This window comes from Chrysemys picta, chromosome 9, assembly GCF_011386835.1.
Source record: "Chrysemys picta bellii isolate R12L10 chromosome 9, ASM1138683v2, whole genome shotgun sequence".
NCBI lineage: Eukaryota > Metazoa > Chordata > Testudines > Emydidae > Chrysemys > Chrysemys picta.
In genome coordinates, this window is record NC_088799.1 from 24,787,385 (window position 1) to 24,815,259 (window position 27,875).

Consider the following 27,875-nt stretch of genomic DNA (forward strand, 5'->3'; position numbering starts at 1 on the left):
TCAGGACTGTCAGTGCACTAGCCTCTCTGCCCAGTGAGGGCCTGCAAAGTTTTCCACTCCTTGCAGACTGTCTCTCTCCGGCAGCTCTCACCTGTCCCTGTCCCTGTCCTTTGCTCCTCAAGTCTGTGCACTCAAGCAGGCCTGACTCACCAGCTCTCTTCCTATTTACATGGCCCAGGTGCTGCCATGGCTCTTAATTACCCTAAGTGGGAACACCTGTTTGGTCACAAGGTGTGCTGGATTGGTTTCATTTCCAGGCAACGACCATCCTATGACACCCAGGATATATCACTCTTGGTCTATAATCTTCACTGGGCCAGTAGAAAGACAATGTGCATCCCCTCGATGCCTCACACCCCCAACATGAGGCTCCCGTTCCCTCCCTTACACCAAGCCAGTCATTTCCCCATTGGAGGAATGGGGAAATGACTGGGTCTTTGGAAAGAGGGATGTAGCTGCAGAGGCAACTGACATCCCTTCCCCCACTGCACAACGCATCCCAAGGAGTCAGGAAATATCAGCTTGCTGAGGGTCACATCTGTGCAGGGCAGTTTTTAATGACAGCGAGTCATTGTTTGGGTACAAAGTACCTGATTGTTTGCAGTGGTATTTAGATTAAGATAAATAATTTTTAATCTTATCAAATAATTTGAAGAAAGAAAGTTTTGTAAATTCTAATGGAAACAATGACGAGCTGTTTTGTTCTGTTTGTTATGGGAATGTTTTTGTTTGAACTGCAAGAGGCAGTTTTAGCATACAGCACTTGCCTAAGTGTGTGCATCAGATTTGGCCCAGAGAAACTCGCCAGGGGTTCAAAGAATTTTTACACACAGATTTCCATCATATGCTCCTTAAGGGCATGAAGGAAACATATGATGTGAACACAGACTTGATAATGGGATTGCAGATCTATGCTTTTCTTAGTCTTGCCATGTTGCTGCCATTCATTATTTAAGCTTTCATATTTTACCAATTGAATCCAAATTTCTACCTCCGCTATTCTTTGTTAATAGATTTCTTATGAATCCCTTAGCTCAGTGCCATTGCTGTCCAAATGCTGCTGGTTTTGATAGGCATGGATTTGTAAACATACTACTACATTGCTCAGTTTTGTCTGTTTTGTAGTTTGTTTAATATTTCTTGAGAGACAACAGTGCATGTGATGCTGTAGAGACCAGGAGAAAATGATGGACTTGTCTGGCATAAATGGTCAGAACGCCCATTGACTTTAGCAGGTGTAACTCCTGTTGATGCTAGCAATGAATTTGGTCTATGCCCTCGCCCAAAGGAGCTTGCAAAAGAAATAGACAAACCATAGACGGTAGTTCAGATACTCAGGATGGTGGATTCATCCCACATGACACAGCAGTTCTTGGGTGCCAGATTAACACTGACAGGCTTTAGCATAAATAGTATCTATTTTATCAACCTGTGTATTCTAGTAAGGTTAATCTGTCCAGGTACACTGCACTCTTGAAAAACTGTTTCTTTTTGTTCAAAGGTTTCACCAGCTTCATGCGCAGTTCTGCTTGTGATATATTTAACCCGTTGCATTCTGAAGTCCACCAGGATATGGATCAACCCCTTTGTAACTACTATATTGCTTCATCTCACAATACATACCTGACAGGAGACCAACTTCTATCTCAGTCCAAAGTGGAGATGTATGCCCGGGTGTTGCAGGATGGTTGTCGATGTGTTGAAGGTATTTTTAATGTTGTTTGTTTAGGTGTGAAGCTCTGTAAAGTCTAACAGACATTTCTCTTAAGTTTTAAGTTTGACACTGAATGTGCAAATTAATTTGCTCATATTTTACTTCACTATCTTCACCTCTTTGGTAAGTCTGATTTGTTAGCAATCTTAACAAGTAATGTTTGCCATTGAGATGAGTGTCTCATACTGACACAGCATAGCCACTGTTGTTTTCTCCTCTGGGGTCCTGTATTAAATGGCTCACCTTAACATTGGCTTTAATAACATTTTCCATGTCTTCCCCATTGTTCTCTTTCCTCCTCTTGCTTTTAGTAATATCTGTCATAGCCCAATAACCTGGTGTTTCTGTATGAAACATCTCTGAGACTAAGTTGGTGGAGTTTGAAGTCAAACTCAAAGTTAATAACATCAAAATCACTGGAGTTACACCAGGGATAAATTTGGCCGTCTGAGTTTAATTATAAGAATCTCAGTCATTCTAGAAACTTGGTGTTCAGATTTACAGTTAGTAACAGCATTCTCAGATAGACTAGAACATGTTAAGAACAAACACTGGGAGAACGTAGGCTCTGCAATAGTTGATTAGACCATTTGTCCAGCTAGTGCAGCAGCACTGTGCTTCCAGAAGTGACCTGTGAAGGTGGGGAAAAAAAACAAACAATTGTGCAACACTGTAGATAGTGGAAATGAATCGTCCCTGACCTCTGCAGTTGATAATATAGACTTGGAAGCATAAGATACTGGGATATGTGCGACAATAGCAATTCTCACCCTATATTTTAAGATAAAGAAGTACTGCCCTTTAGAGCTTTAGTAGCCTTTAATGCAGGGGTGGGCAAACTTTTTGGCAATAAGCTTATCTTTCTGCATTATAATGAGGCTAATACTCAGAATTAAAAAAAATAACCTCCCTGCCCTGTAAAATGTGTATTATAATTGAGACCCATGAACAGATCTGGTAAGTTACAGTTTTGAAACTGTATTTGCAAAGACCTAATAGAGCTGTTCTACAAACATGACTGGATAAGTAAACCAATTTATAAATACATTTATGATGAAACTGGGTTTCCTGCCCACTCATGTAGTGTATATGATAACTCTATGAACTGTTTGCAACTTAAGTAATTATGATTTTCTTATTTCTAATTTGCTTATGCTTTGCTATTACATTTTCTAGTCTCGTTTCTAAAATAAAATAATCCAAAATACTTTTTCATGAATGAGATGTGATTCATGAGTGATAGTAGATTGAGCATCACTTTGGTAATCAGAATGTTTTGGTACTCAGAAATGTTTCACATATTCACATACAGTATGGAGATGATATGATATATACACTGGAGTAACAGAGTGAAAATTGATTTATATTTCCCCACAAATAAAATAATCATATTCTGAGAGCAGATAATTGAGAAAATAACCATCTTTGATAGCATATAGAAAGGCTTTCCCCCCAGCCTTAATTCACATCAGTAGCCCTATTGAGCTGAGTGGAATTTACTGGCAGGAGTACACTGGACTTCTCACACAAGTAAGGACTACTGATGTGAGTTAGCTTTTTCAGGGTCAGGCCCTTAAGGCTGAATGTTCTTACGCAGGCTTTATTCTGGTTCTGATGGCAGCAGATCCTTGTAATTATACTTGAAGTGAATATTAATTTATCACAGTGTTTGTATAATAGAGATCGGTCTTCGGTTGTTTGCCATTATGTTTTGTATAGTTTGTACAAAATACAATATGAAAGTATCAGTTTATTACTCAGGATTCATGTCTGATTTACATGAGCATATAAAACATAAAACATTTCCTCTCCCCTTCAGAAGAAAATTAAAAAAAATGTATAAGACACTGGATATTTTTTCATGTATAGTTTTCTTGTCTTGACAGTTGACTGCTGGGATGGTCCAGATGGAGAGCCAGTAGTGCACCATGGTTATACCTTTACTTCCAAAATACTCTTCAGAGATGTGGTAGAAGCTATCAATAAAAATGCCTTTGTCAAAAACGAGTAAGTGCAATGCAGGTTCTGAGCGTAGAGCAGTCTACTTCTCTTGTGTAGTAAATCTTATATGAAAATATTGTATCCCAATGTAAATTTCTTCCTTCAAATACACAGCGAATCTGATTATTTTCCCTATTGTTAACTTTGATTTATCTTTTAACAGTGTGAACATTTTATCTTCCCATTAATCAATACCCAGGCTACAGAGGGTCTTTTATAAATCGCCAGCTCAATAGTTTTTTGTTTAATATATGGAGATAGTCATAACTGTAGAATTTCAGAGTTGTTTTGGTCCACTTTTAAGAAGAATTTTTCACTGATTTCCAGTGGGGAATTCTGCTTAAAAATTAGTGGCATAACGTTGCTTTCGTGGACAAGTGTCCTCAATTTCAGTGACAGATTTGCCTGAAAAAGGACAAAGTTTTCTAAAATCTTTGTAGTAAAAAAATCCAGGAAGTTCAAGGGTAAAGATGGTAACATTCTGCCCATTATTTATCCCATTGTGCCTCAGGATTATAGAATATACCATATTATTAAAATCAACCATGATCCTACCACACCTATTGTAAACACAACATGATACATTGAGAATGAAGGCTAGATCATTCCTTCCACCAAGATAAAAAACTTTGGGGCTGAGAAGATTGAGAACTCCATGGGATGAACCTATAGAGCTTTTAAATACTTCCCTCTAGTGAGATAGGTTTGGTGAGAGGATGTACAGTGGCCGGCCCAGTGATTAGGGCACTAGAGAAGGACCATTAGAGAAGGCCGGTCCAGTGATTAGGGCACTAGCTGAGAACTTGGAAGATCCAGGTTCATATCCCTGCTCCACTATAGACTCTTATTCCCCTTGTGAGGGTTCTGAAAGCTGCAGAGGGGGAGTTAGCCTGTTCAGGGCAACAGTATTGCTTTGCATGCTAAGTTTCAGAACCCTAAGAGGGGAACGTGGTCTGTAGATCACTTGATCTCCTAACTCCTCCTCCACACAGAACAGGGAGCCTGTGTAATGGCCTCAGAGAGGAGATGGCAGACTATTGGGTCTGAGATCTGTGCCTGTATTCCTGTGGATCTTGGCTTTATAGATCTTCCCATGTCTATTCTGCCATCATATTGATCTTTACCCTCACACCAAATGGAGCTAGAAAGCTGGTGGCATTTTCCACATGGGTTTTCCTTTCATACCTGTTTTACTCAGGAAGGGAAGGTAACTATTTATACACACAGAGAACTACCTGTGTGCATCTGTCTGTAGGGCAGAAGGCTAAAGCCAATCAAACAACTGATGCACATTGAAAAACAATGGAAGAGGGGATATTTTCACCCACACATGGTCTTACAAAGAGTGTCATGGGGTCCTTACTCTTTAGAGGACCTTCACCCACAAACAAACAACATGGATCTACACTGAGCTGTTTTTAGAAATTAGGACCTGCCTTATAGCTCTTGAGACCCCAATTGACTTCAGTCATGGTGCAAAGGGTGTATGTCAGGGCAGAATTTGGTCTTTTTGTCTTTATTAATGAGATAAAAAATATAGGGCAAAATTCTACCTGCAATTACACCAGTGTAAATCCAGAGTGATTGTTAACGTCAGTGGAATGACTTTGGATTTGCATCACTGTAACCAGATGCAGAATTTGGTCCAGGTGGTATAGGGCTCAACCAAACTATATGTCCCTCTGAGTTTAGTCATTAGTTTTCAACCTTTTTTCATTTGCAGACCCCTAAAAATGTTTGAATGGAGGTGCAGACTCTTTTGGAAATCTTAGACATAGTCTGTGGACCCCCCAGGGGTCTGTGGACCACAGGCTGAAAACTACTGCATTAATGTGATAGGGTGCTCAGAGAGCTGGGCAGCTGAGTGGTTAGCATACCCAACTTCCAGCCCCTTGTCTCTTTGTCAAAGCAACAGAGGTGCCTGCTCCTGATCCTAAGCTGGGAATTCTCTGCTTTCTACCCACACCTGGGGCTTGGCCCTGAAGTGGGGAGGGTGAAATAGGGGGTCCCAGCACAGGGCACTGTGGGAAGCAACACTGGCAGGATCCTCCCTGCAGCAAGTCCAAGTCCAGTGCTCTGGGCTCCTTCTTATCTATGTGTCCCTTCAGTTTGAGGTATGGCCCCTATAGTCCAAACAGTCACGCTTTTAACAGAAGCGTCCAAAGGAGCAGAGCCTTGCAGGATGTGGTGGGTAGAAAACGCTCTGCCTGAGGGCCTTACCTGCTCTGTAATCCCATCTCAGACTCAACCCTCCATCTGGCTTATTGGAGAAGAACTCTCTCCTGCAGCCTATCCACCCCATTTGCCTGGCCTTCTGAGCTCCTTTTAACTTGCTCCTGCAGTCCCAAAGGGGTAGAGTTACCTGGGCCCAGTATTGCCTTTCAACCCCATTGGGCCCAGTGTGGGGTTTGTACACCTTATCACAATTAGTCAGTTTTCATGCTTTCTTCAAGGAGATATGATTGTAATAATATGATGAAAAACACCATTTTAAAAACAAAATTGCTGCTACAGAGACTGCAAGAGCAAGATGAATGTAAACCAACCTACTTTCTAAGTTGCATTATGACTGCCTGGTCATATATCTTGAAAAGCTGTTATGATATCATCTGGGGGTTTTGCTTTTGTTTTAGGTTTCCGGTGATATTGTCTATTGAGAATCACTGTAGTATCCAGCAGCAAAAGAAGATTGCTCAGTACCTCATGGAAATATTCAGTGACAAACTGGACTTGTCATCTATAATCGCTGGAGATTCCAAGCAGCTTCCTAGCCCTCAAAGTTTGAAAGGCAAAATCCTAGTGAAGGTAATTTGCTACCAGTATTATGTACAAAATGTAATAACAGTCAGTATATTATACTTATCATCTTAGCTCTTGTCCCCTCAGGCCCTAAGAACCCAATTACCAATGACACAGGAATCAGAACAGATATAATTAGCTGGGTTTTGATCTTGTGTTTCTTTTCACACAGACATTAAAACAGGTTTTATTTCAGACTTAGCAAGTATCCTGAGATACTTTTTGTAAAGTGATATTACCAGGCTATATTCAATAAAATAATAATAATAATAAATACATAAATAATTTGTACTTATGTATTATCTCATCTGAAGATCTCAAAGCATTTTACATCTGTTAATTACACTTACAGTAGCCCTATGAGGTATGAGCAATATTATTATACTCCTATTTATAGCTGGGGAATATGAGGCACCCAGGATCAAACAAGGAATCAATGGCAAGTCAAGAATAAAATCCAAGGACCCTGATTCCCATTCCCCCGATCTAACCTCTATCTAATCTATTTGGTCTGTGGTTTTTCTAAGGTGTCTTCACATTGGTGCTAAGCACCGGTCCACATTCTCTCCTTACAGTGTATTCTTTAAGCAAAATATAGAAAAGAGTGAGAAATTATTTCAAATTTATGAGAAGAAAAGCATTCTTTCCCTTCTCTTCTCACCTTCCTGCTGCTAAGAGCAACGGTTCATCAGATAAAAGCATTTTTTCATGGTTCGTCAGTTGTGGCTATGTAAGTGAGAAGAATGCTTCAGAGAAGAGCTAAAGAACAACAGGGGAAAAGTGCCAGCGTTGTGTATGAGATGAATAATTTGAACTTTTCAGTGTAAACAGATCCTTTCTGGAAGGAATTTCAGAGAACTAGATGAAAATAATGAAATAAAGATGAAAAAGCTAGATAGTACTTTGAGAGGATGATTAATATGTATTTACCTTATCAGATTGCCTCTTTTTAATTTAATTTAGCATGGTGAGGACACTTCATTCTCTGTAAGCACAGAATTAGCTGTCTAGGCATGGAGGTGAAGCGGCCAGCATTTCAAAGTGACAAAGGCTGTTTTCACCATCATTGTAGACTGTTGTCTGATTTCACAAAATACTGTATCTGCTATCCCATCTATCACTCATGTCAGCCAGCCACTTGAGAAAACACAAACTTTGTTACTTATGAATCAGTAGATTTTTGGGGAAGTAACAAGCCAGTTCCACACCTTCCTGCCATTATTTGTACTCCATTTATGCATTTTGTTCATCCTTCCTCCCTGAACAACATGTAGCGTTACTGGATTGTCCAGACTCTGAGCCTGATTCTCCCTTCACTTAGGGCTTATCCACACAAACACCTAGTTTGTGGCAGGCTGGGATGTAAAATTACCCCACGTTGGCCTGCCGCATGCTAAGTGTCCAATGTACCCTGCTGTTGTGAACTAACAGTTCTGAAGTGCACTTTGATCTACCCCATTTTGAAACGGTGTCCAAGTAGACAAGCCCTTAGGTCAGTATAAATCAGGAGTGGCTCCACTTTCAGTGGAGTTATAAAGGTGTAAGTCAGAGGTGAATTGGACTCCCTGGCTGGCAGAATAGTACTATCCATTCCAAAAAATGCAGTGTCAATGCCCTGCATTGTTTATCTCGTGGTATAAATCTCATGGAGAACAATCTAGTTTATTGTGGTATTGGTATTGACAACTGTAGAGAGCCTAATCAGTGGTGAAGATAAGCACACATCACAGCATACAAGTTTAATTTCCTAGATATTAACTGGCATCTTGATTTTTATTCCTCATCAGACCCTCTATTAATACACTACTAGGTATCTACAGACCTGCACTTGCAATGTGAGTGATCATATAGGAAAATTCCAGAAGATTTATTGTTCTGTTTACTATTGCTCCTTCAACCCTTGTATCCTGTCACCAGAAGTAGCCAACAAATGCTGCATCCATATTCCACCACACTAGCCAGCTGTTCAAAGCTAGACATGAGCTTGGGAGAAATTCCTTCCTGACCCAAGTAAGACATATTTGCCTTACAGCAATGGATTAGCCACTAATTTCAGCCTGCTGACTACACTCCGATCTGTACATGCAATATTTCTATAGGCTTTCCTGCTTCCCTCACACTAACTGCCAAATGCAATCAAGTTCCCTTGTGTCTGCACTTCCCCTGATGCAGAGTGTCAGCCTTAGTGTCTGATTTTATAACAGAACAGCCTGCTGGAGGTGAGCATGAAACAGCTGAGTCTAGTTATACAAAGACATTCCGACAAAAAGGCTGCTCTAGAGATGGGAGAATGTCCAATATTTTTTTGAAAATGTCAGTATAGAAAGTTCTTTGAATCCTGTAGCTGACAGTGAATTCTGCCAGTCAAAAATTAGACTTCCCAGAGGGTTTTGTTAACCCTACCTTTGAGGCAGTTACCTCTTTTTGCAGAAATTGACCATGACATACTGAACTTAAGAAAGCTGTGGGCCTTAGAGGTCAAGAACACAGCAGCTTTATAATTGTGCCTGTTGGATGCCTCATATATCTATCTGTCTATATGCTCATTTCATCCTAAGTATTCTGATGGCTGGAAAATATTGCATTCTAAGAGTTAAGCATGTAAACTATGGAGCCAAGTATTACTACTCTTGATCAGTGGAGAATAGAAAATTGAGTAATGCACAATACACGTTTGGGCTCTACTATTTTTAATACACGATAACTGAACAATAAACTGAATCTAAAAGTACTCGTGGGACACGTACTGTCTGACATAACGTCATTTTACTGCTAGCGTTTGGACCAGCGCATTGCACAGCATTTATGCTCACTGGCAGTGTAATGTTGCTTTAGTGTCTAAATCATAAGGTATTCATTTAAAAGGGTTGCAGCAATATTCATTGCACATTGGTCAAAAGGAGCCAAGAGGCAGATTTGCCTGTAAAGCTGCTCAACTTACTTGGAGAGGAATTCTTACATTTTACATATTACAAATGGCAGCACTTTTTTCTTTTGAACTTTTTTTTTAAAAAGAGGCAACTTACTGCTAGGAAGGATTCTTTTTATTTTTTTAGCGTTTCAAACTTCTTTAAGAATAGAGATGTGATGTTACCAAGACTCCAGGGATCACAGACAACCTACAGCTAAGCAATTCAGTACTGGGGGACTTAACTTTAAAAGATTTGTTTTACATCACTCCAATGATAGCATCAGAGTTGGCAGCTGCATGGTGTAATGAAAGGTAATAGGAACCATCAAAACATTAAATAGGTAGGATTTTCAAAATTCCAGGGGAGTTGGCACCTAGTTCCATTAGGTGCTTTGAAAATCCCACCCAATATAATTAGTACCTGTTACCATTGCACAGAGAGACTGGTCCAGACTCATGGCGTAGTCTAAATCCATTGATGTCCATAGCAAGACTCCCATTATGTTCAGTGGGCTTAGGATCGGGCCCTTGTGAAGGGCGATGAATTATGAAGAACCTGTCCAAACTGAGATCAGAACCACACTGCCTACAATTGTGTTTGAACATTGTGTTTATTATTATTAGCAAGGTTCTGAGGCGTTGTCCACACTAGGGTTATTTCTCTAAAATTTCCTATCATTTCACCTCCGCCTGTGATATCAGTAGTGACAGCTCTGGTGTAGACATGGTGCTGGAAGCTGCCAGTATCTTAAGTACCATGCTATGTAGACCTGCTCTGAGCAAATGCTCTTGGCACTGGCTGGCTGTATCCCATTAAGCAGATACTTTGCTTATACTGTCCCATTAACCCGCAGTCATTTTCTTTAGGATAAACTGGTTCCCTGGGAGGTATCTGTCAAAGCCTAAATGAAAAATCCTGAAACCACATGTTCATGATCACAACTTGAAATAATGTATTCTCCCATCAGACCTTATTTGGAAGTAGGAACATGAACAAGAATTTTAGCCTGCCTTCTCCCCAGTAACTAACACTAGCAGCTTCTACATATATTATACATATTTTTGTGCTAATTTTTAGGGAAAGAAACTACCATATAACCTTGGAGCTGATGCTGAAGAAGGGGAGGTTTCTGATGAAGACAGTGCTGATGAAATTGAAGATGACTGCAAGTTAAAGCTCTGTTATGTAAGTGTATAACAATTATATGGCACAATTTGCTTTCCCAATCCTGTGTTCCTTACACACCCCAAACTCCCACTTAATATTGTTACCTATAGATCAAAATTTTTGCATTTGGATGCCTAAAGTCATGCACCTGAATCCATATGTAAGCACCAAAGTGGTCTGAATTTCACATCTCTAAACCATTCTTTTATTATTTCTTAGCCTTTTGTCTGTTTTCTCTTCTTTTTTTTGTTGCCTTTAACCCCTTTACTTGCTCTCTTTTTAAAGATCTTACCCTGGTCTATTTTCTTTTATGCTTTAATTTTATTTTTAACCATTTCCATATTTGTTGCTACCTAACATAAGCCGTTGTGCAGTGCTGATGCACGCTATGCAACAGGTGTCCAGCCCAGCAGCAGCCACACTTCACTAATTTAAAATTTTGAACAAGAAAGAAGATATTATACAGTATGGTACAAATACAAGGGGACAAATTTAGATTTGGCATCAACAGATGTAACTCCATTGATCTCAGGTTTGAATTTGGCCCAGTGAGCTTGCTTTTTTATTACACCCCCACTCACTCCCATATCATCTTAATTTATACCGACTGTTTTAATTACACACACACACACACACACACACACACACACACGGTTTTCATTACAGACACACATCCCCATGTAGTTCTCAGTTATATTAAATATTTTGCAATAGCTTTTTATACAGATTTTGTTTTGTTTTTCTTTATCATTTACATCTGCTGTTGGGAGTTAAACATTTCGCAGGCTGACTTGGGAATCACTTTGCAGATTTAGGTACTATAGATTCCCTTCTGAACTATCTTAGAGAAAGCAGATGTTCACGCCATTTCTTTTCTTTAATTCTATGCACAGGCACCACCTACATGTCAAGTAATCAGCAAAGTCTTCTCTAGGATTCATGTACATTGCATAAAGGGACTGGATTTTTCTCTCTCTCTTAAGACAGATAAATGCAGTGATACTTAACATTGAGAGAGACGATGTGATTCATTTCATTTTTACAAAGCCTTAGGCTTTCTGATTACTTTGTGGTCAGAGTGTAGTGCGATGCTATTTGAGCCATATGGTCTACAAGACAACCTCATGTAGAAATACAATTTTGATTTGGATCCATGAAGCAAGAGGCAAAGACCGCTCGTTCAGTGACCCAAGAAGTTATATTATCTCCGTATTGCTTGCAGCTTGGAACTTTTTCATATTTAGTAACAAAAAACTAAGCTACAGTGAAGGTTGCTAAATGCAATTTAGGTCCCCAGTCCTCAAAGCCTTTAGGCTGTGCTTAATTTTAAGCAGCTGTCTAAATATTTGCAGGATCGGGGTTGAAGCGAAGAGATGCCATTGAACACAACTATAAATATAACCCCAAGGTAAGGTTAGATAACCAATGGTGACCACAGCTTTAACTCCCCATTCATGCACCCACACCATCGAACAGAAACATGCTCAGTGACTGGCAGAGGCTATCCTAGCTTTCCCTGGGTAACCCCCTCCATCATATAGAATTATCTTAAAGGGGTGCCCTTAAATCCAACAGGAAAGCACAGGGCTTCCTTGTGGGTGGCCCTGTGTCTGCCACACAACTGGAGCATCTGCAGGATTTAGTAGTAGGCCCTCACTTTCTTCCATGGCGGTGAAATCTCTCTCCCCCTCAGCAGAGGAACGAACAGTGAATTCCACTCTATGTGAGGCCTTTATTATTTACATCAAAAGTTCTGCTAAACATTTTTTGTTCTGTGTTTGTACAGCATCTAGCACAATCAGGCCCATAGGTGCAATCACAATACAAATGACTATTATTAATAATAAAAACGTCGTATCTGTGTTCCATCAAGAGTTATAATATTGCACTTAGTGTTTTACATTTTCCAAGGGCTGTGGCAACACATCAGCTGTATAGTCCTCACTACATCTCAGAGAGAGTAGGTAAGTGATAGGATTGTTCCCATATGGGGAAACTGACACAGAGGTGCAAAATTCTGAGGTGATCTAAATGGTGACCTAAGTCAACGTAACTTACACATCAAAGGACTAAAGGGAAAAACATGGCAGGGAAAGCAGCCAATCGGAAGATGCAGACTAAAGCGGTTTTCATCATCCTACTTGTACTTGGAAAGGGTAGGAGGAAATGTTGAGAACATCAATAGTTTGCTTGGATGGAAGCATCCATACTGTTCCATTTGGGTTACTCAAATAGGATTGGCGTGTCTGAAAGTATTTTAACAGGATTTGTTTATTCATTTCAGAGTAATGGTACAACTGAGCACCAGATGGAATCTTTTATAAGAAAGAAACTTGAATCATTGATAAAAGAATCTCAAATCCGGGACAAAGAAGACCCTGACAGTTTCACCGTGAAAGCGCTGTTAAAGGCGACACATGAGGGCTTAAATGTAAACCTGAAACAGGTATGATCATTCTTGTTCCTTCCTCGTGCTATGACAAATGCAGTAATATTAGGCTAGTGCAATATTCATTGCAGATTTGGCATGTAATGAAAGCTCATAGTAATATTTTATAAACCCTTTAAACGTTATTTTATCTAAAATAAGAGCTTGGAACAGTTATTTAAAAAATGTTGAGAGGATTCTGGACCTCTCAGATGTGAAGGGTCTATGTTAATCTGTATTAGTAAAGACACTGCAGCAACTATAGCACTGGAAGGGATTTGCCAGCATGGACTCATACTTAGATAAAGTTCATTAGTCACTGAGACTGCACATGGGTCAAAAGGTCCATGCTAATGGGTCCCATCGCATCATCAGGGCCTTTGGCATAAATTGTGTCCTGAATGGGGAAAGATAAGGGTAAGTGAAGCTTGGTGACAGAATGTGAGCAAAGCAGGAGCTTTAGATATGCTCTCACTAGTATGTGTCACACTGAGAGAAGATTCTCCTCCCAATTACGTGGATATAAATCTGGAGTAACTCTGTTGAAGTGAGTGGCATCATTCTGGATTACCATAGGCATAACTGGTCTAATCAGTTTTTTCTTCCAAACTTTGGGGATATAAGAGAGTGTGACCTCATAAATTAAATAATACAGAAACAGTTACAAAATTAATGTCGTTTTACGGTTGTGTCTTTACTCTTTTTGCTTAGTGTAGCTTGAAACGTATTGTAAATGATGCTAACGCTTCCCACTTCCATAGCTCCTTCAGTCTGAAGATCTCAGTGTACTTCACCCACAATAATTGATTAAACCTCAAGGTGAAGTAAGCAGCTAACCATTTTATAGATAGGTAAACTGAAAAACAGGTGAGTTGCTAAAAGTGACAGAAAGTCAGTGGCAGAGCTGAGAAATAGATCCCTGGAGTCCTTACTTTCATTTCTATTTAGCCGTGTTCCCTCCAGTACTGTAGGGCGGATTGTAAAAACCATTTCAAAGGGGTTAATTCTGAATCACTGAATTCAATGGGAGCAGAATCAAGAGAACTTGATTGTGTAAATGTTAAGCCATGTATTTCTGCATTGAATTTTAAACATTGTCTGAGCATTCAAGCATACATGATGGGGGGGCGACTCACCACTGCGGGGAATTAGCGCTGCACCCTCTGCTGGTGGTGTCTCGCCCACTGTCACCTCTGTTCCTGGACCCACGTCACTCCCAGGACCGCAGCATCCTCTTCATGACACTGCCTTCCGGCTGTGCTATACTCCGTGTTCCCCCCTTCCAGGGGAACTGCAGTCCACTGTCCAGCCACTTCCTTCAGTGGCAAGCACAGTCTACAGTTTAGCTATTTCCCCAGTGGCGAGGAGCAGGGGGGAGGACGCGGGCCCGCCCACTACTCCGGGTCCCGGCCCAGGGACCCTATAGATAGCAGCCACTTACTGCATCCCCTCCAACTCCTCTGTGGATTTTTCTGGGCCACTTCCCGGCAGCCCCAGCACACTCTTTGCCCTAACTTCAGGGCCTCAGCCTGCAGCACCAGCCTACAGCACTGCTATGTCCAGGGTGCAAGGCAGCCAGTCTACCACCCTCCTCAAACTCTAGGGAATGACTGACCTCTGTCCTGCGGCTCTTCTTATATGGACCCTGATTGGCTGCTCCTTGTAGTCCTCTTCAATTGTCTGTCTCTTGCACAGCATCCCTAGGGTCTTCTCCAATTGGCTGCCTGTTGCGCAGCATCCCTAGGGTTCAATTAACCCTTTATGGGCTAGTGTGGGGGCAGACGCCCCATCACAGCATATTACAGTGGGTTAGTAACCAGTGGTACTTTCTTAGGGCCTGATCTTGTAAACACTTACTAATGGGCATAGCATTTACTGCTGTGAGTAGCCCATTGATTGCCCCCTAGATCCTGCTAGGTAATTTGAGCCTAGCACAGTCCCTCCCTCTCTGCAGCCCACTGTCTTTCCCCAGACCTCCGCTACCAGGAGGCTGGATAAGGAGCACCTGCCTAAAGCTGAGCATCATTCTGGCAGGTTTATACTGCCCAGCCTGCTTACTTCTCTGAGAGGGAGGGAAGCTTTGATTGGAGGAGGGAGAGTAGCAGAATCTAAGGGGCAGAGCCTCCTGAACTGAGGCCACAAGGAGAAGGAGCCCATTTCCAGATTGATAGTCTCTTTTGTTGAAAGTGAATTTACTGGTGAGACCAAAGCCCCAAATTGTCATGTCTTTGACTGCTAAAGACTTCTCCTCTGATCCCTCCCTCTTCTCACAAATTTGAACGTTGATCTTTCCACAAGCGGTCACCAAAAGTCATCAGTCTTTCTCATGGGATTAGTAATTATGATCAGATTTCAACCACACACATTCCCTTTTGAGCTAGAATCCTGTCATTTAGTACATTCTTTGGTACACACCGAATTGCTGATTGCAAGGGAAAATAACCATATCTGAAATTAGGAAGTCAAACACATAAGTCACTAAAAGGTCATCACTTTGATTATTTACAAAAATGATAGTAATTTCCTCCAGGACGGAGTCATGTTGGGCATGAGGCTTTCACCTTGGAGAAATTAATGACATCTGAGCTTAGCAGTTGCAATGAATATGAGCCAAGAAAATTGGTGAAAATGAGAGTGTTGCAGATATCACTGACTGTAGCCATGTCCAGACATTGGGTATGATGCTGTCAACTAGCAGTATCAAATTTGAGGGCTTGTGTATACTTACGGGTATATCGGCATTGCTGCAATCAATGCAGTGGTGTCAATTTAGTGAGTCTGGTGAAGACAAGCTAAGTCAATGGCAGAGCGCTTTCCCGTCAATGTCTGTACTCCACGTCCCCGAGAAGCGTAAGGTAAGTTGGCGGGAGAACATCTCCGTCAACACAGAGTGGTGTAGACACCACTGAAAGTTGACCTAAGTTACGTCGACTTCAGTTATGTAACTTACGAACTTAGGTAGACTTACAGCTTTAATGTAAACCAGCCCTGAGACTAGACTTTTGCTGATTCATTAATCAATTTAAGTGGCCACTAATGATACCCATTTGTCTCTTACCATTCCTGTCTGAAGCCTTGCGGTGCTTGACTATGGGTTTGAGGAGTGATTTTTGGTCCTTTTGTCAGCTCAGAGCTCAGCAATGCAACAACAAGCTAAAATATCTGGTGGTTTAACTGATATCAAATGTTGACCTACATAGGAGAGAAACAATTGTAAACAAGAATTAAACTTTTATGTTTTGGTAATTCAGTAACTCATTAGCTAGCTCTGTTATACTTAAGGGTTTGTCATTATAAAGCTAGTTTCTAATCATTTTCATCTGATTGTCGTACCTGAAAGGTATCTACTGAGCAGATTTTTCCATTTGCTTTTGTTTTATTATGCAAATCTCATTCCCCTTAATTGCAGCTATCCAAGTGTCATTCATTTCCCTGTAGCATTACCATGTTTTCAAAAACAGAGCACGTTACATCGCAAGTTTATGCCTTGTCCTTGAGTTAATATCACATAATAGAAGAGGAGCATGGTGTAATGGTTAGATTACAGAACTAGAAGTCAGGAAATCTACATTCTGTTCCTAGATAGTCCACAAAACATAGGCCCCGATTCTGTGGTCAGATATGAAAAATGGATCTCAAAACTGGTGTAGCTATCCTTAGGGAATAATACAGTGATGGGGCGGGAAAGAGGCATTTCTTGGGAGGCATAGAGCCAGTGTAATGGTCTGCACCACCTGCCACCTTGCAGGACACAGTGTAGGGGCATGCAGGAGGCAGAAAGGGACAGGGCAGGAAAGAGAGGGGGTGTGACTGGAGTCCACTGTACTTATGCACTACAATTTTGGCATGGTAGAGGACCCATAGGGAGCTGTTCAAAGCCGTCATAAATTAGAGCAGCCTCTGAGGTGCTCTTAATTTAGGCCAAGGTCCAGGCATACTCCAGCTCAGCACAGAAGCCCAGAGGTAAAGTGGTGGCAGGCAGCCAACCACCTTTGCTCTGCGATTCCTAGGCTGCACCTCTCAAGGGGTGCAGGTCAGACACAGGGCCTTATGGTGTAATCTTAGTCAAATCACTTAAAGAGAAACCATCAACCTGAAGTCTAGTCACTTTTTAAAAAAATGAATTGAAAGCGGTTCAAGAAATTACATTTGCCTCTGAGTTCAGTTTTTGAGGTTTTATAACCAGAATTTCCTACATTTTGTTGTTGTTTTTCTCTTCCCTGTGCTGTGTCAAAGGTCCTTTCAGAGATTAAATGCTGTCAAATGTGATTTTTTTAAAGTTCAATTTCCATGTCTATAAAATGAGTTTAATAACACCCTCCTATTTTACAAGGGATTTATGAGTCTTAATCCATTAACGTTTGCAAAGTTCTTGCAGATCCTTAGCTGCCACTCGCTTCAGAAGTATGAGGGATTGTTATTAATAACCCATGTTGAATCTGTATCTACTTCAAAAACTATGTGTAAATAGTCCTAGAACATGAAAAATAGTCTGTCCAGAGGAAAAATAGGTGATGTCTTTTGACCTTTTCTTTTTGGCCTGGCACAACTTTCTGTAAACTTTTCCTTGAGTTACCATAATCTATTCATTTACTGGAAAGAAAGAACATAATGAATTGTGTGTCTAAGTGCAGTCTGAGGCAGCGGGTCACTTGTGAAGGCTAACCACTGTAATGGAAAGTACTAGCTGTACCGGGTCTGTACAAACTCCAGAATTTGTATTTTTGGCATAGGAACCACAACATAACTATAAAAGTAGAAAGATTTCAACGAAAGTGGTCCTTACCTTCTAGGACCACTGATTCCTTGTGCTTTCCCTCTGTGGCTTTGCGCACTATCCTTTTATTTTTGGAGATACGAGTTCAAATCCTGTTCAGGCCACAAATGAAAACCATCACCAGGATCCCAAAGGGACATTTGTTTGCATCAGAGAAGCACTTAACATTTGCTTGTCCTTGTTCAGGAAAGGCCCTGGACTGGAAAACAAGGCTACTAGTAGGAGTCAAAAAACAAAACAAAATGATTAGAAATGAGTTTTTATATGAATAACAAGAATATCCACAAGTACATTGGATAATGTGAAAATAAGGGATATATAAACCATCATGCTTCAGGACATGGATAGTATAAAAACAAGAGATATGTAAACAATCATGGAAACCACTAACTGCTGGGGTTAGAAAAGTATGTGCACAGTTTTCTGTCACGGGAGTTTTATACCTTCCTCTGAAATATCTGGTACTGCCCATTGCTGGAAACCATATACTGGACTAGATGGACCACAGACCTGTTCCACTGTGGCATTTCATACATTCCTACGTGTTGCACACCAGGACTGAAGTGCATTGGCCAAGCTGTCTTGAGAGCCATCTCCCATACTATTATCTGGATCTAGCCAGTCCTACTAGTTCCTTAATTCTAAAAGTGCCAAATTCAAACAAAATAATGGAAAGAAAACTCATAATGTGTGTATTTTCAGAGATATCTCAGTTACTTGGCAATAGGTGCTTCTGCTAGGAAATGGAATCTACAACTAACAATGAGAAAAAGTATTGAGAAGATCAGCAGAAGCTCTAAGACTTTTGACACTAGGTCTACTACTGGTTTTGACTTTGCAGATTTGACACTGTCAACTGATATGCTATTATCTAAATAACTCTGCTAAGAGTTTCTTCTACCTACATCTTGCAACTTACGCTAGAAATAAATGTATGAAAACGATGCATACAATTAGCAACCTTGCCTGGAGCCAAGAAAAATATCTAATGCCCCTAACATTTTGGTAATTAAAAATACATCCCAACCCATAGCTGCACATTGAATAACAAACTATTTGGATTCACATGTTGAAATGTTGGGGGAATATTTTTCAATATCTTTAGGTTTCTCTTCAGCTCTTCAGACAGATGAAGGGATGTGTTTTTCCAACCACAAAACTGAATACTGCCAGTGATCATCAAATTGATGTCCCAGAGGATATTTCTATACAAGTGAAACTCAGGTGGCCTAACAAACTCGCATCTGTCCATTTTTTTCAGCTTTTAATGCATCCTTTACCTACACTTTCAAAGGCTGCAGGATTTTTTTTTTTTTTTGGTCCATCTGGATTCCATTCCTTATGATTCCAATTCAACTCCTGAGTCATCTTGCTGATTCATCTCTTCCTTTTGCTAAAGGGACCCCACAACCCTGCTGTTACCTCATTAAAATAAGTACCTATTGCTTGCAAATGGCCCCATTACTGGGATCTACAAAAAGCATTAGCCTCTAGATAATGTAACATATGTGTTGCCTACTCACCTGAGTAATAATTGTTTCAGAGGCTGCTTGAGAAACGAGATAGTCCACAAGCATGCTTAGCCTGAGTAAAATTAACTATGTAATGAATTGCCTAACCACTCAGAATCCTCAGAATGTACTGATAACCATGGAGTTGCTAATTCAAGAACATTCTTTGTGGTTTAGGAAATCTCAAAAAATCTAAAAATCTGTTAGGACAGATTTTAATCTCATTTAGAGGACCTATTTCTGCAGTGCTTTGCAGCTTGTGTCTTCATGTACACCTGTGCAAAGTGCATGCACCGTGGCTGTAAAATTATATCTTAGCAGAATTATGCACTCACTTACACTGGTGGTAAGATTTTACACCCACTCTTCACTCACTTTGCAGAAGTGTATATGGTGACACAAGCTGCTGAGACAGAGAGAAAAAATAAACCCTGTTTCTGCATATTTGTAATTCACTGATTTAGTTTAGTGACTCCTGATTTACTTACATATGAGAACAGAATTACTCTTGACTTGCGTGGTTTAACTGGGAACATGAGTAATTTAGTCCTGTGCGGTACTGTCCATGGCAGATCAACTGATCTAGAAATGTATAAAATGAAAAGCCAAGCTTTCTTCTTCGAGTGATTGCTCATGTGTATTCCACAATAGGTGTGCGTGTTCGCCACGTGCACCAGTGTCGGAAGTTTTTCCTCTAGCAGTACCCGTAGAGGAGTGCCCTAGCGACCCCTGGAGTGGCGCCTCCATGGCGGTATAAGGGGTGCTGTGAGCACCCCCCACCCTCAGTTCCTTCTTGCTGCCAGTGAAGGTGCTTCGGAACTGCTCTGCTCCAGCTTTGCTGTAGCTTGTCCCCAGAACTCTTGTTAGTTCAGTGTATGTGACCTGTAGTTATTACTCAATTAGTTTTAGTTTAGTTTAGCTAGTGCGTCTGAGCCAGGGCATGCCCTGCACCCCAGGTTTTAAGTCATGCAACACTTGTAGGCGCCCGATGTCAGTGAGTGATCCGCATGCGGACTGTCTACACTGTTTGGGTGAAACTCATCTTAGTGATCGATGTAAGATTTGCAAGTCATTTAAGTCTCGGACTGAGAGAGAGAGACATTAGGCTCTGGGCTATCCTCATAGAGTCGGCGTTGACCCAGACTCCGGCGTGCCGCTCCGAGTCGGCACCAGGCACTGCGATGTCTGTGTGCAGCGACCGCCCGGTGCCATCTACTAGTCAGCACCACTCCCCGTCCACGGAGCACAACAAGAAAGCTAAGAAGAGGCCTTCTCCGCTGCAACACCGCAGTAAATCTGGGGCAGAGACTAGACCCGTGTTGGGTATTCCTCGATCCCTATTGGCCTCCAGGCCTCCGACTCAAGTTGAGCGGAGTAGCCAGGCCCATTCGGAGCAGGCTTCCCTGGATGTCTGGATGCCCTCTACGCCGGAGGTGCTGCAGGCGGCCTGGGATGTCATGTCCACGCTAGTACCAGGAGCACCACCAATGTTGGCCCCATGCTTCAGAGGCGAGCCGCCGCTGGGATCTCCGCAGTCACCCCAACTCAGTACTGGTCTCAGTCAAGAGAACATTCCCGACGCTGTTTGCCGCTCAGCAACCATTCCGTGCGTAGTCCACGTGGGTCGGCATCGACTCCCACCAGATTGTCTGGCTGGGTTCCATCTGACTGAGACTCCAGGCACCGCTCCGCCCCAAGGAGCGGACACCGATGGGACCGAGGCAAATGATGCCGAAGATCCTTGTCTCCGAGGGGCTATCGTAACTGGTCGTGACACGAACATTGACGCTATTCCCATTCATCGTCCCGCTCCAGGACCCTGCCACAGCACCGCTCCCGCAACCCCAGGTGTCGATTGCCAGCGAGTCGCTGTCGGAGCTGATCACCTAGCAGCTGTTACCAACGGTACCAGTCCTCCATGTCGAGGTCACGGTCTTGGGGTCAGCACCGCTCCCAGCACCATTTCTTCTCCCAGTCCAGGGACAGTGGCAGGTCGTATGTCAGCCCAGTCTCCCTTTGTAGCCGTCCATCGATGGGTCAGGCCAGCCAGGCTAAACAGCCTGCTCCCCCGGCGCCACAGCAGGTGCAGTGGCACTGGGCACCGTCACAATGGTACCAGTGGGCACTGCCAGCCTCCTCGCCCTCCCATGATGAGGCGATTACAGCTCCTCCTCCCTCCATCCCGCAGAAGGACTCTAAGTCCCACCAAGAACTATTAAAAAGGGTGGCATCAAGCCTCAACCTCCAGGCAGAGAAGGTGGAGGAGCCCTTGGACTCCCCGCTTAACTTACTGTCCGCCTCGGTACCAGGCAGATGGCCTTGCCTCTCCAAGAAGGGGTGGCAAATGCCCTGAGGCAAACCCCGGCCTCATTGGCCCCCATCTCTAAGAGAGCAGAACGCAAGTATTTTGTGCCCGCCAAGGGGCATGAATACCTATACACCCACTCTGCCCCTAACTCCCTGGTGGTCGAGTTGGTCAACCACAGGGAGCGGCAGGGCCAACGAGCCCCTACTCCGAAAAATAAAGATTCAAGGAGGATGGACTCATTTGGAAGGAAAATTTATTCATCCTTGAGCTTCCAGTTATGCATGACGAACCATCAGGCTCTCCTGGGCAGGTATAAATTCAGCCTCTGGGGCTCTTTGCCCAAGTTCGAGGACGCCCTCCAGGAGCGCAACAGTAAGGAATTCAAAGCGCTGGTGGAGGAGGGCACAGCGGCTGCCAGGGCAACCCTGCAGGCAGTTTTGGATGTGGCGGACACAGCCACATGGTCCATGGCCTCCGCGATGTCCATGAGAAAGGCGTCGTGGCTCCTGCTCTCTGGGCTGTCCAGTGAGGCGCAGACCTCCCTGCAGGACCTCCCGTTTGACAGCAAAGCTCTGTTTGCGGAACAAACGGATATAAAACTACATGGCCTGAAAGACTCCCGTACGACACTTCAGACTCTGGGCCTCTATGTTCCGGCTCTGGCTAAACCTAAGTTTAAGCCGCAGCAGGCTCCTGCCCAGGCTGCCCACTCTAAATATGAGCCCGCTTATAAAAAGTCACGGGACTATAAGAAATGCCCGCAGAGGCAGTCTCGGCCTGCCCCCAGCCTGGGTCCTCCAAGGGCAAACAGGCAGGGAAACAGCAGTTTTGACGGGATGCCCAGGGGCGCTTGCCAGTTCTCATCAGGGATCCACCCACAATAAAACTTCCCTTCTCCAACTGGTTTTGTGCTTTCCTCCTGGAGTGGTCGCAGCTGCCCTCAGACCGATGGGACCTCAACACCACCTCCCGGGGTTACACCCTCCAGTTTACCTCCACCCTGCCCAACCACCCTCCGCCCCCGTCCCTCCTGGGGGACCCCTCTCACAAGGCTCTGCTCGAGCAGGAGGTGGGGCAGCTCCTTGGCCTAGGAGTGGTGGAAGTGGTGCCAGTGGAGTTCAAATGCAAGGGGTATTACTCCCGCTATTTCCCTATCCCGAAGGCCAAAAGGGGGCTTAGGCCCATCCTGGACCTGCAAGGCCTGAACCAGTACATGGTGAAGCTCAAGTTCCGCATGGCCTCCCTGGCCTCCATCATTCCTCCCGGGGACTGGTACGCTGCCCTCGATCTGCAGGACGCGTACTTCCACATTCATATATTTGAGGGCCACAGACGCTTCCTCCGTTTCACGGTTGGGCAGGAGCACTACCAATTTACGGTGCTCCCATTTGGCCTGTCCACTGCCCCCAGGGTATTTACAAAGTGTACGTCGGTGGTGGCGGCTTACCTCAGGCGCCATGGGGTCAAGATCTTCCCCTATCTGGATGACTGGCTGGTCAAGGGCAGCTCCTTCTGTCCACGTGCGCCACTTTGGGCCTGTTGGTAAACAACACCAAGTTCACGTTAATCCTGGTACAATGCATAGAGTTTATCGGGGTGGTCCTGGACGCCACGTCGGCCAGAGCCTTGGGACAGATTCAAGACCCTGAAAGGGCTCATCGACACGGTCACAAGGTTTCCAGTGACAACAGCCAGAGCGTGCCTCCAGCTCTTGGGTCACATGTCAGTGTGCACATATGTGGTCCGCCACACCAGACTCAGGATGAGGCCCCTCCAGCTCTGATTGGCCTTGGCATTCTCCCAGGCCAGAGACAGGATGGACAAAGTCCTCACTGTGCCCAAACCGGTGATTGCCTCCCTACAATGGTGGTCCTCCCCAGGGAACATGCTCCACGGGGTCCCGTTCAGAGGCAGGCCTCCATTGATGGAATTGGTGTCCAATGCATCGGACCTGGAGTAGGGAGCCCATGTGGGGGACATTCAGACCCAAGGTCTGTGGTCTGCGCAGGACCTGGCCCTCCACATAAACATCAAGGAGCTCAGGGTGGTGCGGCTGGCGTGCATGGCCTTCCGCTCGCACCTGGAGGGCCGTGTCATCAGGGTTTTCACGGACAACACGGCCTCGATGTTTTATATCAACAGGCAAGGCAGGTCCCGATCCTCTGCCAGGAAGCCCTCAGGCTGTGGGACTTCTGTATAGTCCACGTCATTTGCCTGCAGGCCTACCATCTGCCAGGCTGGGATGGGGTGCTATCTCCGATCCCTGACTCCTGTCCTGGTCAGGCCAGTTTCTCTATGCCTTCCCCCCCATTCCCACTGTTAGGCAAGGTCCTGGAAAAGATAAAGACAGACAGGGCCCGGGTCCTACTGATTGCCCCGACATGGCCTAGGCAGCATTGGTACGGGACCCTCATGGGCCTAGCGGTCGCCCTGCCATGGCCGTTGCCGTCCCGCCCAAACCTGCTCTCCTAGGACCAGGGCCGTCTCCTCCACCCCAACCTCGCAGCACTCCACCTCACGTGGCTGCTCAATGGTTAGGCCGGGAGGAGTGGACATGCTTGGAAGGGGTTCAGCGCGTCCTCTTGGAAAGCAGGCGACCCTCCACGCACCAAGCCTACTTGGCAAAGTGGTCTCGGTTCTCCTGATGGGTGGATGAGCGGGGTGTTTCCCCCATGGTTGACCCGATCCAGCTCATTTTGGACTACCTCCTTCACCTTAGAGCCCAGGACCTGGCGCTCTCATCCATCAAGGTGGACTTGGCGGCCATGTCAGCCTTTCACCCTCTGGTGCAGGGCCACACAGTATTCTCCCATGCTATTACTGGCAAATTCCTTAAGGGATTAGATCGTCTCTTCCCGTACGTCAAGCCCCCAGTCCCACAGTGGGACCTGAACCTGGTGCTGGCCCGCCACACAGGCCCCCTGTTTAAGCCGCTAGCTACGTGCTCCTAGTCGCACTTCTTGTGGAAGGTAGCCTTCCTGGTGGCGATCATGTCGGCTAAGTGGGTCTCGGAACTCAGGGCTCTGAACTCCAAGCCCCCGTACATGGTGTTCCATAAGGATACAGTCCAGCTCCGCCCACATCCTTCATTCCTCCCGAAGGTGATCTCTGCCTACCACATGGGTCAGGACATTTTCCTGCCGGTCCTCTGCCCCAATCCCCATGCGTCTAGTGAGGAATGCCACCTCCACACGCTGGATGTGCAATGGGCTCTGGCTTTCTACCTGGAGCGGACAAAACCATTCAGAAAGTTCTCGCAGCTGTTCATCACCTCGGCCGAACGCATAAAGAGTTGGCCGATCTCCACTCAGCGACTCTCCAAGTGGATCACATCGTATATCCGTACCTGTTATGATCTGCGGGAATCCCCCCGCCGTCAATTGTGAGGGCACATTCGACTAGGGCGCAGGCCTTGTTGGCTGCCTTTTTGGCCCATGTCCCCATCCAGGAAATTTGTAGGGCTTCTACATGGTCTTCAATTCATACTTTCATCTCGCATTATGCGATCATCTCCCAAGCCAGGGAGGACGCCGGGTTCGGCAGGGCTGTGCTCTGTCCCGAGAATTTGTGAACTCCTACCCACCTCCAACAGTTATAGCTTGGAATCACCTATTGTGGAATACACCTGAGCAATCACTCGAAGAAGAAAAGACAGTTACCTGTTCCATAACTGGTGTTCTTTGAGATGTGTTGCTCATGTCTATTCCACATTCCGCCCTCCTTCCCCTCTGTCAGAGTTGTCTGGCAAAAAGAAACTGAGGGTGGGGTGAGTGCACAGCGCCCTTATACCATGCCATGGAGGTGCCACTCCAGGGGTCACTAGGGGCTCTCCCCTACGGGTACTGCTAGGGGAAAAACTTGCTGCACTGGTGCATGTGGCGAGCACGCACACACCTATTGTGAAATAGACATGAGCAACATATCTCGAAGACCACCAGTTACGGAAAAGGTAACTGTCTTTTCTCTCCGTTAATGACCTGCTACTGTTATAGATCATGCTGTGGCCTTCTGTACTCGAAGCATCTATTTGTATGGTTCTGAATCCACTAATTCTATGTGATTCTTCATCTATTCACAGCAAGCAATTGATGATGAAGTGATAGCAGTAGTTAGGAAAATGGCATCAGGTGGAGGAAAGAGGCATATTTTTGTCTGTTAAAAGAACAGCAGAAAGAAAATTGGAATCTCTTCTATTTTAATCATTAAAATGGCCTCTATCACATTCAGTCTGTAAAATGAGGTTTCATCAACTAGCCTGAATAAAGATTATGTTGCTGATTTCCCATCATCAAAATGCACTTATGGGAAAGAATATCTCCTTCTGTTCTTGTTTTCTGGTCTTCAGTTAGGTTTAAAATGCTGTTGCATTACTACTTGTATATTTTCCCTACCATCAGTGGTTGCCAAGTCATTAATAGTATAAAGAAGAAGAAAAATCCTGTATTACAGATGCAGATTTAAATTTACATCCAAAGCTAAGTATTTTGGGTTTAGACTTCAACAGCTTCACTTTCACTCTTATTCCCCCCGTGTAATTATTATATTATCTTAATAACAGTGTCACATACAAGAATGCATATTAGTGTGAAAAATACCTCTTTTTAAAGATTGTAGCAAACTTAAAAAAATAACAAAAGAAAGACCCTTCCTGAGCTGGCTTGAAAAATATGTTCATTGTGCACTTTTCTTTGTACAGAACCGAGACACAAAAGAAAGTGGGAAGAAATCCCATAGCCGCTCATTAATGGGCAATTTTGGGAAATACAAGGTAGGTGGAACTCATATCTGTTGTTTGTCTAAGAGTTAATAAATAGAGGTTACTCAATGACCATGGCAGAACCAGGCCCTATACTTCCGTTTTGTAAAAGTGTAATTTTTCATGGCTTTTAATTGCATTTCAGATAATATCTGAATTTTTGTGGCGTTGCATGATCTGATTCTTTAATCTGTTATACCAGTTTTATGTCAGCATAACTCCATTTAATCATGCTGGTTTAATTCAAATGAAATCAGTGAAGTTACACTAGTGTGGAAGTGGTATAATGGAGAAGAGAATCAAGCCTCCTATTTGTAAATAGATCATAAAATTGCACTGGTTTAAAACTAGTAGGTTGTTGTTGTGGTTGCTTTAGCTAAGTGCACATGTTCACAATCTTTGTCTTTCAGGGAACTAAAAGGTGAGTAATAAGAAATCCATTCAATACACAGGTGATTTCTACAAGTAAAATACACTCTAATGGGTGTTACACATTGGAATCCCATGTACACAGATGAGATAATAAATGCTCTATACTGGGATCCCAGATAAAGAAATCCATTGCTAAAAAAACTGAAATTACTGGCTACACTGAGGAGTGGAAAACGTTTTAATCATTTAATCACTTCAACTAATTATTCTAATTGGCAGTTGGATGCCCCATTTACTTCAGATCTTTGCTGAAATAAGTAAGACAGAGTATTATTTTTTTTAATGACTTTTGCAGACAGACCAAGACAGACTTAGAATAACTTAACCCTTAGAACACTGTCATTTTCCATGCTGGCAGCCAAAAGGATGCTTAGGATGATATATAGTAGTAGTAATCTTCACATGTACAGACTCTCAAAACTCTAAGCAGACATTAATGAATTCTCACAACAGAACAGTATGCTATGTAACTTTAAGTGGATACCCTGTGAAAGAGGGTAAACTGAGGCACAGGGGGTTTGAGGCCAATATTTTTAAATATTAGTACCTAAAATTACTCACCTAAATCTAAATTTAGGCTCCTAAATAAATGGCCTAATTGGAAGCTGTGTGTGCATAGCCACTGTGAAATTCAGGATACTTATTCAAGTGTATTAAATGTAAATGCTTTGAAAATTTGTAACTTTGGAAATCGGGGTTAAGTAAAGTGTCAGAGGGGTAGCCGTGTTAGTCTGGATCTGTAAAAAGCAACAGAGTCCTGTGGCACCTTTAAGACTAACAGATATATTGGAGCATAAGCTTTTGTGGGTGAATACCCACTTCATCAGATGCATAAGTAACTATATCAGGTTCACTCACTGAGTCATTGACAGAGCTGTAAGTGGAATTCAGGAGTCCAGACTCCCAGCCCCCAGATTTAAGACTAAACAGCATACATAATCTCCAAAAGGGTTGATTATTCTATTTCAGCACTGAGGACAGAAGGATCAACTCAGTTACGGTCTTTATTTATTAAATTAAATAAAATCTGTGACGTTCAGATGGAATGTAGTAGGATTAATCTGCGAGAG

General features: G+C 43.4%; 1 protein-coding gene and 1 long non-coding RNA gene across 5 annotated transcripts in view; one reads left to right on the forward strand and one right to left on the reverse strand.

The window, feature by feature from the left end:
* PLCH1 (phospholipase C eta 1) overlaps positions 1 to 27,875 on the forward strand; it is a 168,065-nt gene that overhangs the window by 115,285 nt on the left and 24,905 nt on the right. For all 4 annotated transcript variants that reach the window (XM_005286968.5, XM_024102552.3, XM_008165035.4 and 1 more), the window contains exons 9-14: positions 1,502 to 1,705; positions 3,601 to 3,721; positions 6,349 to 6,520; positions 10,504 to 10,611; positions 12,878 to 13,039; positions 26,314 to 26,385. In XM_005286968.5, coding sequence (XP_005287025.2) covers positions 1,502 to 1,705; positions 3,601 to 3,721; positions 6,349 to 6,520; positions 10,504 to 10,611; positions 12,878 to 13,039; positions 26,314 to 26,385 — 839 coding nt within the window. The remainder of the gene's footprint in view (positions 1 to 1,501; positions 1,706 to 3,600; positions 3,722 to 6,348; positions 6,521 to 10,503; positions 10,612 to 12,877; positions 13,040 to 26,313; positions 26,386 to 27,875) is intronic.
* The window catches only part of LOC135973658 (uncharacterized), a 90,126-nt gene continuing 84,302 nt past the window's right edge, over positions 22,052 to 27,875 (reverse strand). Inside the window, exons 3-4 of the long non-coding RNA XR_010590597.1 lie at positions 23,065 to 23,153; positions 22,052 to 22,189 (exon numbers count right to left, since the gene is read on the reverse strand). This is a non-coding gene — a long non-coding RNA (uncharacterized LOC135973658). The remainder of the gene's footprint in view (positions 22,190 to 23,064; positions 23,154 to 27,875) is intronic.